This window comes from Balaenoptera borealis (genome assembly GCF_965194805.1).
Source record: "Balaenoptera borealis genome assembly, chromosome: 1".
NCBI lineage: Eukaryota > Metazoa > Chordata > Mammalia > Artiodactyla > Balaenopteridae > Balaenoptera > Balaenoptera borealis.
This window is the reverse complement of record NC_138860.1, coordinates 160,379,293-160,392,904: the sequence shown is the minus strand read 5'-3', so window position 1 is coordinate 160,392,904 and position 13,612 is coordinate 160,379,293. Positions and strand designations below refer to the sequence as shown.

At 54.3% G+C, this 13,612-nt stretch overlaps 1 protein-coding gene across 9 annotated transcripts in view; it reads right to left on the bottom strand.

Moving 5' to 3' along the window:
* Positions 1–13,612, bottom strand: part of HIVEP3 (HIVEP zinc finger 3) — a 515,337-nt gene that overhangs the window by 46,094 nt on the left and 455,631 nt on the right. For 8 of the 9 annotated variants that reach the window (XM_082387505.1, XM_082387502.1, XM_082387510.1 and 5 more), the window contains 2 exons: positions 6,471–12,072; positions 2,468–2,613 (listed from right to left, as the gene is read on the bottom strand). In XM_082387505.1, coding sequence (XP_082243631.1) covers positions 2,468–2,613; positions 6,471–11,540 — 5,216 coding nt within the window. In that variant the 5' untranslated portion in view covers positions 11,541–12,072. Of the gene's footprint in view, positions 1–2,467; positions 2,614–6,470; positions 12,076–13,612 lie in introns of all 9 variants that reach the window. The other variant, XM_082387507.1, reaches the window with a different exon arrangement.

Genomic DNA, 13,612 nt, shown 5'->3' with positions numbered 1-13,612 from the left:
GGCAAAGCCCTGGTGACCTCAGGTGGGTGTGCCTGAAGGGTCTATTCAGTGTTTCTGGGTGGGGGGCACCCTTGGCATTTTGGGTGGGACAAGTGGTTCTGTGGTTGGTGATAGGATGGTCACATACCCAGCCCTGTCCATGAACTGCCAGAGGTGCCCCCAGTTCTGTGACAACCCAAACTCTCATGCCCACATTTGCAAACACTCCTGGGGGTGCCACCAGCCCCAAGAGAGCTGTAAATGTTGAGGGGTCACCAGAAGGGAGGGTGGGAGGTACAGCGGGGGCCCAGATGGGACAGCGGGGCTGCAGGAGAAGATGACCTGACCGGCGGCATTACATAACCCCCCCACCAAAGCGCTCAAATTAGATGTGACAAGTAGAGAGAGTGAGGATGACGTTCTTAGCAGCTGACAGACAGAGTGAGATTATCCTGGAGGGGATAAAAGCGATGGACACAGTGGTGAAAAAATGCTCCGATGCCCATTTGTCAGCACCATGAACTGCAGCCTTTACATGGGGCGGCAACAGGATCCCCTGACCATCCACAAAGTATGTAATTATCGCCTTTTACAGATGGGAAGCAGAGCTGGAGAGGTGAGGGGATTGTCTGAGTGGAACAGGTAAGTGGGAGAGCTGCTCGGGGGCAGGGATGCTGGACCTGGGAAGAGAGGGAGATTCTGAACAGAGCAGGTAGGATTAAATGATGACCTGGGTGGGACGGTGGGGGTAGGTTACAGTGAGGACCCCTGCCTAGGCTGTAGGAAGAGGAGAAGGGGACTCAGGTGTGGCCTTCACCTTTCAGCTGAAGGTAGACCGTGTGGCAGAGACTCCGGTGGCTGAAGCTGTGAACTAACTGGGGTGGGGAGAGGCTCCTGCCAACTGCCCTTTTCGGGGCTCAGGCTTCCCGGGGGGGAATGAGGGCAGCAGGGAGCCGCCTGGAACCAGATCTCCAGTCTGGGGACAGTTGCCTCTCAGGGCAGAAGCAAACCCCCTCCTTCATGGCCGCTAACACTCAGCCTCCCCCTGGGGCCCCACAGATGGTCCTTGAAACTGCTGGGAGAAGGCTGTGACCGATGCACCAATCCCAGGATGAAGTCTTATGTGGCCTTTGGAGGACCCCAATGATGTGAGAACACAGAGACACACGGGGGCGCTCTAACCAAGTAGCAGAAGAGGATACCCGTCAGTCCCCAGATGGAAGGAGGGTAAATATTTCGAAAAACCTCTGGTCTAGTGTTTCTCAGTGGAGCAGTTACTGGAACTTGAAAAGGATATTTCTCCCCCCCGGGGGACGTGTCCCTGCCACTGCAGGATGTTTGCCCTCCCTGATCCCCTCCCTGTCACTATGACAAGCCAACCCCCCAAGTTCAGTTTCCAAACACTCCCTCTCCTGAGAGCCCCTGCTGGTCAGTGCCACCGGAGGATGCCCACTGGTGGCCTTGGGGAGCTGGGTAGTGTCTGCTCTCCCAGCGCTACAGAGGAATCCAGCACCTCCCACTTTGACCTTGTGAGTTAGGCACCTGCAGGTGCTGGAGAATCATAGGTCCCATAACATTTGGTGTTGGCTGGGGCTCATGGGGACCATCCTCCTTGGGAGGTAGGTTTTCCTCCGTGCTGTTATCATTCAGGACTGGGTAGGACGAGGGCTGCATTGATCACACTGGGGACACAGACACAGGACCCTGAGACAGACACCACGGGACCTGCGTACAGACACCCACGTCCCAAGAAGCACACACGTGGTCACAAAGAACACAGCTTGCACAACACTTCCACAAAGCAGGTCTGAAACCAGGCAGCCTGCTGGAGCCCGGGGAGCCCCACAGTTGAGAGTTCTGAGATGTTTCTATCATTAGGTTTACAAAGACAAAGCACCGACGGTGAAAAACCAGGAGTATTATTCTAAATATTTACCAACCAATGAGTCCTGGACTCCGGCCAGTCAGAACAGAGACCGGTGTACACAGCTGGTATGTGCAGTGCGCTATCAGCCCTGTAAACAGCCTTGTCAGCAGAGCCCGAGTGCCCCTGTGGGACACCAGGCCTGCCATGGTGGCTGCTTAGGCAGGACAGAGGTGACTTTTGGGGAACATACACCAAGGTTAACAGCAGTCCGGACAGGACCTGGGAGAATCACTATCAATCCCAATGCGGGGTCTAGGAACCCAGCCAGCATGTGAGGAAAGAGAGGCTGGGGGAAGACCCAGGCGGCTCCAGTCCCCAGCACATACCTGGCGTACCCCACCCCCAACCAAGGAGCCCGCATTCCTTAGCAGAGGTGGTCAGCGAGTCCCACAAAGATGGCACCTCCTGGAAGGCCGGAAGCCCAGGGCTCCTGTGGGCACAGCCCTGCCCGTTGAGATGCTCACCACCTCTGAACGCAGATGACACCACCCCCAGCCCTCGGGCGGGCGCGAGCTCTTACTGCATGGGAAGCAGACATTGCAAACCAAAGGTGATTCTTACCCTCCTTCGAAGATTTTGATCCTCGCCGGCTCCCCTCTCTTGGAGGCAGGAGCGTCCTCCTCCGGCTTCCCTCGCTTCTCCTCTTCCTTCTCCACTCTAGCTATCTCCTTCTGGCCTTCCGGGGAAACCAGCGAAGGGAGGCGAACCTGGCCCACCGCAGGAATGACAAAATCATGGCTGGTTAACGGGTGGTCACGGAATGATGCCTTTGATGGCATCGCACACCTACACTTCATCCTCCCTCTACCCAGTGAAGAGGTGCTATTAGCCCCACGTTACAGAAGGAGGGAAACGGATCCTCAGAGAGGTGAAGTCAGAACTGGGACTCGGACCAGGTCTTTTTCAGGGGAAGACCAGGCCTTCCCATGACAGCTGCGTTTGCTCTCTTTTTCACACTAGTCTAGGGGTTTCTGGGGACAGGTCCTCATCTTGGTCTCCTCGGTCACACCAGCCTCAGAGAAGGCATTTGAGGAATGCTGAATACATAAATGAAGCCTCCACCTTTGGAGATTAACCAGCCCAATTTTCTTTTATAGATGAGAAAGTCAAGGTCACGCAGCAAGTTAAGGGCATTGCTGGGAGCAGAACGCAGGTCTCCTGAAGGCCCTGACCAATAGCACCCCCCGAGTCCCCCGCCCCAGAGCCGGACGCAGAGAAGCTGTGCCGCCCACTGATGGGCATGGGCCTGGCGGGCGTGTATCTCAGGGAACCTGTTCTCTTCAAGAGATAAGGGCCTCGGTGGTGACAGCTGGCTGGATAACACGTCCCCTAGATCCTCTGATGGTGGCAGGGGTGGGTGCACCCTTTAATAGGGAGCGGCGATGCTGAGCTGGGGGCTGGGGCCAGCAGTGAGATCCTTATCCTACTTCATGCCACTGTCATTAAGGTCATGAGGAACTGCACTGTTGATAGCCGGCAGGAGGAGCAACCTTGTCTCCCGGTGCTGGGACAATCTAAGGACAGAAGTCCCTGTGCCAGTCACCACACCTGCCCCTACAAGGATGGGCTGGGGCTCAGCAGAAAGGCAGCTGGTTGGGAATCAGGGAATCTGAGTTCTAGCACCACATAGGCCACTGCATGCTGAGCCACCCTTGGGTGAATTACTTCACCTCTCTGGGCCTCAGAGTCTGAGGGGATTAGACCATCTTGGAGATTCATTCCAGGGTCAACTTCTATGATTCAGTGACACCCCCCCCCAAAAAAAATCTCTTCAGAATTGGAGATGGGGAGTGGAAACCAAGTGAGGCTATGGACTGTTGCTTTGGCAGAAGGCAGGTGATTTTATGCAATACCCAGGGATTTCCAGAGCATGCTGTTTTCACTTCCATCTCAGCCTGCCATCTGGGCCATCCATGGAAGGACCAAGAGGCCTCCCCCAGGCTGATGAGTGACTTCTGTCTCACAACCAGCTGTGATGTCAGGGCCAAGCTAGAGGAGGCTGGTTTTGGTGGCAGGAGCCACTCTACCAGGAAACACTGTTGGAATTGAGCAGCGGACCAGGGATCCACTTTAGCTTTTAATGATAATAATGTGAATAACTGCAGATAATGATGATCAAGTGCCAATGTGCCAGCCACTGTTCTAAACACACTTTGCATATTTTAACTCATTTAATTACCTCTACAGTCCTATGAGCCAAGTATTATTATTGTCTCTATTTTATCGATGAGGAAACCAAGGTTCAGAGAGGTTAAGTAATTGGCCCAAGGTCAATTAGTAAGTGAGATAGTGGGATTCAAATTCGGGCAACTTGGCACTGAAACCCTTGCTCTTAATCTCTTTGCAATAGTGCATGTGGTTGTCAAAATGATCCCCAAAGAGAAAAAAGGAAGGAGAAACCTGGGGGATGAAATGTGGCTGCAAAGTGAACTCTTGTATAAGCTTGGGTTTCTCCAGGGTTTAAATTGAAAAAAAATGTGTGTGACCAAACTCAAACCTGACTGGGTGGCATAGACCTGCACAAAGATGGTTAGGAAGAGCTTTGAAATGCTGATATAGCCCAAAGGGCCTTTTCAGAGCTACTAACAGGGAATGGAAGCTATGGGATGACAAATGTCAGCTCAGTATAATAGGGAACTTTCTTAAAGCACTGTCCCAAGATGGGCTGGGTTGTACTAAGAGGTGGTGAGTGCCCAGTCACTGGAGATACGCAAGCTGAGACCAGAGAGAGGTGTAATTATAGAAAGGCATCAATCAGTGGGCCATGCAGTTACATTAACGGACCAGACTGGTGAGCTTCTGGTAGGCAACATGCCAGTGAATCAAACGGAATATTCCAGGAAAAAGTGTGCACGGTTCAGCTCATTTTAGGAAAGCAGCATTTTAAACAAATGATTGTCAAACCCAGTTAAGCCAAATTAACTCTTTGTTTTTCTTAAACCACCTTTCAGTGTTCAATCATTAAAACAGAGGAGCAGTCCTGAGCATCCAAAAGAACTTTGGAGTGAGATCTAGTTTTGAAGCCAGGATACTTACTGTGTGTGGGGCCTTGTGCAAGTTACCTGACTTCTTTATGCTTTAGTCTCTTTATCAATCATATAGTGATATAGAACCCTGTCAAGGTGGTTGTGAGGATAAAAGTAACACTGAGCACAGTACCTGGTACATAGTAAGTGCACTATAAGTTCTAAGTGTGAATATAATTACAACAGCATCTTGGGAGTAGCCATCGCCAGTAAGAGACACTGGAGAGAAAATCAGTCATGATGTTTATGGCGAAAGTGGAAACCTCAGTTAAGGATGTCTGTAGACTGACAAGGATATTTAGAGAATAAATTTGGGAAACAGTTTGGTGAAGAATATCAAGTAGAGCTAAGGACAAATTCAATGCACAAAAGTCACTCAATAAAAGAGCAGGATACAAATATAGGAGAAGTTATCGAACATAGTTTTGTTCATTTATCTACAATAGGAATTTAGGGGACTTATTTGGTCAAAGAATCTGGTCCGAAGACACACTAATGAACATCTCTAAATTTGCAGTCACTTTTAAGGTTTTCTTTCCTCAAATAATTGAAAGAAGAAAAATAGACTCTCTGGAGTCAGACAGGTTTGGGTTCAAAATCTGGGTTTGCCAAATATTTGCCATGTGACCTGGACCTCTCTCACCCTCTGACCCTCAGTTCCCTCATCTACAGAATGAAGATGACACTGCTACCTCACAGGTGGAGATGAGCATCAACTGGATTCATGGGCACAGAGCAATGCCTGGCACAGTGAGGCTACTCAACCAATAAGACCAAGTGTTATTCCACAAATATCAAGTCAGCATAGCACATCATGGCCTAAATCCTTACGCTGGCCTTGTCAGGATATGGAGGTGTCACTGGTATGAAGCAAACCTGGAATTATCAAATGTCAATCTTCCTGAACTTGCAGGGATCAGTTCATTTTATGCCTCCTGATGCAGCCTCAAGTCAGAGGCAATGGAGGAGTAAACATGAGCCCTTAGTCGGGGCTGTGTGCTACCACTAGCATAGATGAGTCAAGCTGTGACCTTGCCACCTACTGGTAAAGAGGGATACTGCAGCCAAGCTCTATTTGCTCTCCTACTCACAGAAAAGAAAGAAGGAATATTTCAGGAGTCATTTGCATCAAATTCTAGACTCTCTGACAATGGGAAGATTTCAAGTGGCACCAGAGAACAGAAATGGTAGATGTGGAGAATAGGAAAAGACTAACCAGATAAGGGAGAAATGTATGTTGGAGTGGCAGTTTTCCAACTGTCTTTTGGCTGAGATTGTGTCTTTGATTTCTCAATAGAAGCTAATGGGAAAGTGGATCACTTTAAAGCTCACTTTATTGAAATGTATCTAGTCCAATGATGAGGGACACTGACAAAGAAACCCAATAGATAAAGTGATCAGTCACAGCTGATAGAGAGGAAATCTGCCCACTCAGTTGGCTCTCATTTTGCAAATGGAACTTGAGGACAATGTGGCTTTAAAAGCTCAGCAAAGACTTTTAAAATCAGTGGGGAGAAGAAAAACAAGGCTGAACTCACCTCTGTCATGCGGGGCTTGCGGGAGCTGGATGGTACAAGCCTTCCTGTCTCAGGATGCGGAGCTGTGGCCATGGTGTATGTCTCTTTGCTCACCTTCTGCTTAGACCTCAGGAGGGACAAAGCAGCTTTAGTGGAAACCCCCGGAAGGTTGGGGTTGTACAAACTTATGCACCAACCAGCGTAAACAGAGGACCTCCTATCTGCATGCTGGATGTGATTTGGCTTAATGTAGTTTAAATAGCACCAACTGACATTAGTGGTCGTGTGGAGGCTGGGGAACTGCAGTACCTTCTTTGAGTCCGTACCTTCTTGCAACTTGGCTGGCCTGGGGGACGTTTCTGACAGAGGCTGTGAGCTGAGAGGTGCCAGTGGAGGGAGGTCAGGTTGTTCCTTGGAATCTTCTTTCTTCACACTCAGTGGGAGCAACCCTCTTCGGTGAGGTTTACCAGACGGCTGGGCATATTCCTTCAAAGCCTCTGAGCCCGGGGTTGTCACATGGGGCAATGAGGGCTGAGGAAGGGGAGGAATTTCCTTTGGGTCGGATGGATCTGAGGACAGGCTGGACAGTGTTTCTACTTCCCTCCTGCCCTGGCCCTGGCTGCCCAAGTGGGACTTCTCTAGTCTCTTGCTATCCTCGGTGCCGCTAAGCACCACACTGCATGGTTTCACCAGCTCGAGTTTTTCATCTGCCTTGGAAGCCTCCTCTTCCTTTACTCTTTTTTGCTGCTGGGTTTCCATGGTAAGTTCAAGGCTGCCAGCTGGTGAAAGGACACGTTTGCTTCCTCCCACTGTTGATGAACTCCCCTCCAGGCTCAAGACACTCTCTGATGACAGGGAAGTGCCTTTTCTTTCAGGTAATGTCACAGGCACTCTCAGGTATGGAGTCGGGAAACCTCTGCTTTGCTCTTCACTTACCCCAGCCGGTCTGGGCCCAACCTCGTACACATCTGCCCCACACACAGTCGTCCCCTTGCATGAGGGCTCCTCAAACTTGGGAAGAGCCACAGTTGCTGAGCTGCCCTGGGACTGGGTGACCAGGATCTGGGAAAGAGTGGTGTACATGGCGCTCCCATAGGACGGCATGTTGGTCTGGATGCGGACAGGCACAACCAGAGACACCATGGTGTCTGGACAGGCAGGCAGGGCCAGCGGAGGGGCTGACGTGGGTGCTGAGCAGGTGGATGGGAGAGCCACGGGGGGCAGCTGGATGTCACTGCTGTACTCTGTGCTGGGGGAGAGGCCAGGGGTTCCCGTTGCCAGTGTGGCCAGGCTGGTTTTGATCTGGGGTACATGGCTTTCCACATCACCAGGGAGCTGAAGGGCGAACTGGGATTGCAGAGGCAGGAAAAACCCAGAAGAAAGTACTGAGGAGGCAGGGTAAGGCATGGGGAGAAACGAAGGGGGCTGCCGGAAGGGGATGTTGGCTGGGTGAGGCATGAGCTGGGGGAGGTGGAGTTGGCCTGGGTGCAGAACAGTCGGTTGGAGAGGAAGTGGGGGGGCTTGAAATAAGGAGGGAGGAAGCGGGGGCATGGAGTACGGTGTGGAGAGCAGGCTGGACATGGCCTGGGTGGAGAAGAACTCTGAAGACTGCCCTGGCTCATGCTGTAGGAGGTGCTGGAAGGAGAAAAGGGAGACGGGCGGGGGCAGGTACGGCTTCTCCTGCAAGGGGAGCTGAGCAATGGGGTGGGGGAACACCTGCAGTGCTTCTGTGTAGGGTGGAGTGGCCCCCAGCGCGGGTCTGTCCTGCACCTGGCTCTTGCCTCCCGGGTGCCCGCTGTGTGAGGTGGCTGCAGAGGAAATCGGGGGCAATGGGCTTTTGGCCAAAGATTTACTGGATGAGGGCTTTGGTTCCTCACTCTCCTGTCTTCCCTTGTGGGTGGCCTCTGGCTCGGTTTCGGGAGGCCTGCTCAGAGAGGCCTGTCTCACCAAAAAGCATTTTCTTCTCTCTGGTGGGGCCGCTGAGGCTGCTGGGGCCGCTGGAGCTGCTGGGGCTGGTGCAGAAGGGCCTGTCAAGGACAAGCTGCCGTAGTCGAAGGATTTGCTGCGTGTCTCGGTCATATGGGTGGAGTGGGAAACATTGGGGCTCTGCTCTGAGGCTGACCTCCGCATCTCGCGGGTGTGCGGGTGGTGGCTGGGGACAGTTAGCATGTGGGTGCCCAAGGGTTTGGAGCGTGTGTCGGACGAGGGCCCGGCAGCCTCGGCTTTTCCATGGTCGTCCCTCTCGAAGGAGGCGGAGCGGCTGGACCCGCTCAGAGAGACACTGCTCTCCTGGCTCGGGCTGCGAGACAGAGGCATGGAGGACTCGAAGCTGGACTCCCCGGATGACTGGGCCATCTCCGCCAGGCGCAGTCTCTTCTTCTTGGGTGGCAGCTTCTCTGCTGGGAGCTGGGCAAGTGTCTGGCTGCGCTGGGGCCACTGGAACTCCTCCGTCTTCTCGGGCTCCTTAGGGGGCGGCTCCGGCTCTGTGTCTGGCCGGTTGGGCTCCTCGGTCACCAGGATCTCGGGAACCTGAATGTTGGGCTGACGGACCAACCTGGGCTGCAGGGAGTGAGCCGAGCGTCCATGCGGGGCGGGCGGGGGTGATGAGAACGGGGCCGCAGACTTGTCTTCCCCTTCCAAGCCGCTGGGCTGCTCCAGAGAGTCGGATTTCTCAAAGGAGCTGGTGTGCTGGATGACAGAAATTTCTTTGGACGTGGTTCTCCTCTCCTTCCCTGATTCTGAACTGGACCCTGGCTTGGGAGTCCTTGGCTGGAAGCCGGCGGATCCCTCCAGGGAGGGCACTGACTTACTCGGCTCTGCTGGTGACTTGGTGGATTCCAAGGGAAGGTTCCGAGCAGCCTCAGATGGCCCGGGGCTGCTGAACTGACTCTCTGTGGACTCAAAGGCGGGCGGCTCCTCCTCGTCCCCGAGGCTCTTCTCTTTCCTCCTCTTCCTCAGTGGAGTGAGCTCCAAGGTGCTCCCCAGTTTGTAATGCATCATCTGGGACCAGGGCTCGTGCTCCGCCTGGCTCTTTTCAGCTTCCGGAGACGCGTGAGCACCTGCGGTGACGGGCTTTGCCATCTGCAGCTCCGAGCAGTAGTACTTTTTATGCGCTTCGTAGTTGTCCCTTTTCTTGTACCGAGCACCACATATGTTACATTCATAGATCACCCCTTTCGTTTTCAAACCCTTCTTGGTCTTTTTGGTGAGGTCGCTTTCCCTGGGTTCCGGTTCATCTGCGGGTTTGGAGGCTGCCTCTTTGCTGCTCGGCCCCGCCTCCTCGGAACTGTACTCCCCGCCCAAAGGTAGTTCGATGGCCGGCTGACGCTTGAGCATCCGGGGGTGGGAGGTAAACAGTTGACTGCTGCGGCTCAGGGCTTCCGAGTCGGCGACGTGGTCGTCGAAGGAGTAGCTGCCTCGGAAGGTGTGTGGGGGGGTACTGAGGGTGCAGGTGGCAGAAGGCATTGAGTGGCTTCTCAGCAGAGGCACAGGGGGGGTGGTGCTGGGCGGGTGCTGGAGGCTCAGCAGTGATTGTTCGGGCTTCGTTTTCTCGCTGTGGGAGGACAGGGGCTCCCGGTAGAGGCTGGATTTGGGCGACTCCATGCTGCTCCGCCGTGACAGGGAGCTCCTCCTGGGCTTCACGCTGTCTATCTCGCTGGTGTCCACCACGGCCTCGTTGATGGTGATGAGCTTGGTGATGTGCTCGATCACCTGCGTCCGGGGCACAGACAGAGGCACCAGGCTGGGCTTGTCTTCGGTGGGCAGGGGCAGGAGGGGCTGCGTGGAGGTGGACGTCAGCATGGCGGTCCGCTGCCCGATCCGCCCGCACTTGCCGAAGATGATCTCGGCGTAGGACCTGGCGTTGGTGTTTGGGGGGCTGACCTGCTGCTCGGCGCTCTCGGAGCGCGAGAAATACCCAGATTCGGTGCTGCCTTTGCTGCCCGGGCTCAGGAACGCCTGCTCGTCGATCACCTTCTTCCTCTCGCTCAAGCGGAGGGCCAGCTTCTGCTTTATCGTGTGGGTGTCTTCGGGTTTATGGCTCAGGGGGTGTTCGGATGAGGCCTCTGCGAAGGGGGCAGGGTCTTCGAGCGACGGGGCTGAGCTGCACTGGGACAAGGAACAGCGTTCGTGGCTGGAACCCTGGCTCCCAGAGCTGTACAAACCACTGGACAGGAGGGGGTGCTTGGGCCTCGGGGACAGCTCTGCGGGGTGAGTGGACGTGCTGCCTGTTTCCTCTTCCGAATCTGTGCTTTCCCCCTCAGTGGGCTCCTCAAACTCTTCCCCAGGGATCCTCTCCATCTCCAGCCCTGGGGGGTACATCTCTCCACCCATTCCCGAGGCCAGGCCGGCTTTGATGCGGTGGGCATGGGACTTCCTGTGCTTGTAGAGGTTGCTCTTGGTCTTGAAGGAGAAGCCGCAGGGGCCACAGGGGTAGGGCCTCTCACCCGTGTGCGAGCGGATGTGTTTCTGGAGCACGCTGGGCTTGGCACAGGGGCGGCTGCAGTATTGGCATATGTACTTGCCCGGCTTCTGTGGTTTCCTCTCTTTCTTGTGTGCCTCTTCTGTGGGCTTCAAGGAGACCTGCGAGGGACGGGGCACAAAGACTTTGGGGATGCCAGGCAGGTCCTCGGGAGGAATGACGGAAGCATGGGAAGGCAGGAGTTGGCTCTGAGGATGGAGCCCAGGGCTCACGAAAGAGCCTGAGGGGCCGGGTCTCATGGGGTCAACCAGCTGCCACGTGGACCCCTCCAGGAGATGCTCGGGTTTGCCGGGCGACATGAATGCTGGTGTCAGAGGGTGCTGCGGAATCTGCGAGATGTGGACCGAGGCTTCGATGGAGGACCTCTTGGGGGGATTCTGCGGCTGGCCTGTTTTCTCCTGAGAGCCTTCCCTAAGAACCGATGAGGGGCCTGGGAAGGGCTGTGGGGCTAGGAGCTCTTGGAAGGGGCCCTCTTGGGTGGCAGCCGTGCCGCTGCCTGGGTACGGGGCGCTGGATGAGACACTGGTCTGAATGGCCTCTCCTTTGGTCAGCCGCTTCCGGGGACTTCCCTCAGCCTTCTTGGTGCCCTTGACACTTTGTTCAGGATCCATGACCTCCACGGGACTTCAGATGCTATTCAGGGAAGGTCGGGGCAGGCCGCATTTACGAATAATCCAAGCGTCCCAAGGAGGCGTCTGGCTTGGGGCACATTGGTCAAGAGCTATGGAAGCCAAACCCAAGATGGTTTTGGGAGTTTTTTTGCCAAGTGTCACTGGGTGCAAGTGGACTCAGAGCAGGTCATCAGGGCCCAGACTGTTCACGTCAGTGAGGCATGGCCCTCTACTTTGCAGACAGAAAACGCGCCAGCACTTTCTGCCTGAATGTCTGTCGTGGAAACGTCATGAAGGATGTCAGTGTTGCCATTGTATTGTTTCAGTTGGCAGTGGCAAGTGGCCCCCCACAAGTCCCCTGTGTGCTATGTGAACCGCTGACGGCTGGAGACAGCTGTGTGCATGGTCCAGGCATCCCTGGTCCCCGCACGAGAGAAGCCACGCTGGACGCCGCGGGCAGCTCCGTCCCGCCTCTTCTCCTCTTTTGTCCCGTGTTGGAGATGAACGGCCGCGGAGGGGAAGTCACGCTCTTCTACTTGACAAGAGCACACACACAGAAACACACACAGAAATAGAAGAGAAGAGAAGAGAGAGTTACTGTGACTCATCCACAGCTCAGGCAGCTCCGACCTGGTGAGATCCCTACAGGTCAACCAGGGATACCCGACCCGAACCCAGAGCTCCAGGCTCTGTGCATTGAAGCACTGCTGGTACCTCCCTTGTCTGCATTCTCAGTGATGCCCACTGTGGTTCTGAGGACCGTGGCTGTGTGGAGCGTTGGGAGCAGGAGGCAGGGGGGGGCTCTGGGAACCTCAGGGCACTTAGCGATGGGAGGCTTGGGCTACAGTCCCTGCTCAGAGAGTGACTCCAAGTGGGTTTCAGTTCCCTAAGCCTCAGTTGCCTCATCTATGAAATGGGATAACAGCAATTCCTGCCTCAACCGCATCTCGGGCTGCAGTGGGGTCCAACATGAACATGTATGTGGATGCTGTAGGATGAATCCCGGCCAGTCCCATGGCTGGTGCAAGAGTTGGGGCCGGTGGGTTATTTGGAGATGAGCTTTCTAAGAGGGGGACTGTTCTCGGGTTAGTATTTCTCTCTGGCCCTGGGTTCTGAGGGTGTCCAGGAAGGGCATCATTCATGGCTTTGCTAACCCTTGCTAACCCACCTCCCAAACCAGTGTTTCATAGAAAAGCTAAAACCACTGCCCCAGCCTGTGGGAGCTCACAGTCTAACACAGCGTGACCACCAGATCTGCCAAGCAATAGCTGGAGGGTCATTCTGGAAGTTTCCTCCAGGTGTTCAACCTTTCCTTGTCCAGTCAGTGCCCCAGGGATACCCTGGAAGTAGTTCAGAATGGGGGTCCTTGCCAAACTGAGGGGCAAAGCTGATCAGAGCAGAGCCCCAAGTGTGTGTGCCCTGCCAGGGCCAGCCAGAAGTCAGGCAGCCTAGGCTTCCTGGGCTCCAAGGGCATGGCAGAGCCACTCTCCCCAGGAGCATGGTGAGAATTTCAAAGCTGGAAGTCACTGTGAACTTTGTCTCACCAGCCACCTTACTTTCCAGTGGACAAAACTAAGGACTGCAGAGGGAGGGTGGCCTGCTAAGGTCCTATGTTCCTAAGAGGCAGGGCCAGCACTTGAACTCAGGCTCCCCACGGCCAGATTTTATTCCCCAGTCACCTTGCAGGTGTCTGTCCCCTGGGCGAGGGTCTGGGGGGGCGGTGACCGTGTCTCTGCAGCCTTCTTCCCTCTCCTGCAGGCTTGCTCTGCCCCTGGCATCCTGATCTCAGGCTCCCTTCATGACCTCACCTTTATTTTCATTGGGTGTTTGCTGATGCAGTGTTGAAAAGTTTCCTTCTTCTACTTTCACAGAGTGCTCAGAAAATTAACAAGTCTGAAAGACTCAAATAATTTTCGCTCAAATGGCAGGACCTCGGACATAGTGACATGCCATGGAATGGCAGGTAGTTCAATAACTAACTAAAAATTATATTCTATAAATTTATTCCTTTTTTGTTTCCTTTCCATCTTGGTTCTATAGAGACTTCAATGTAACTATAACAAAATTTTATA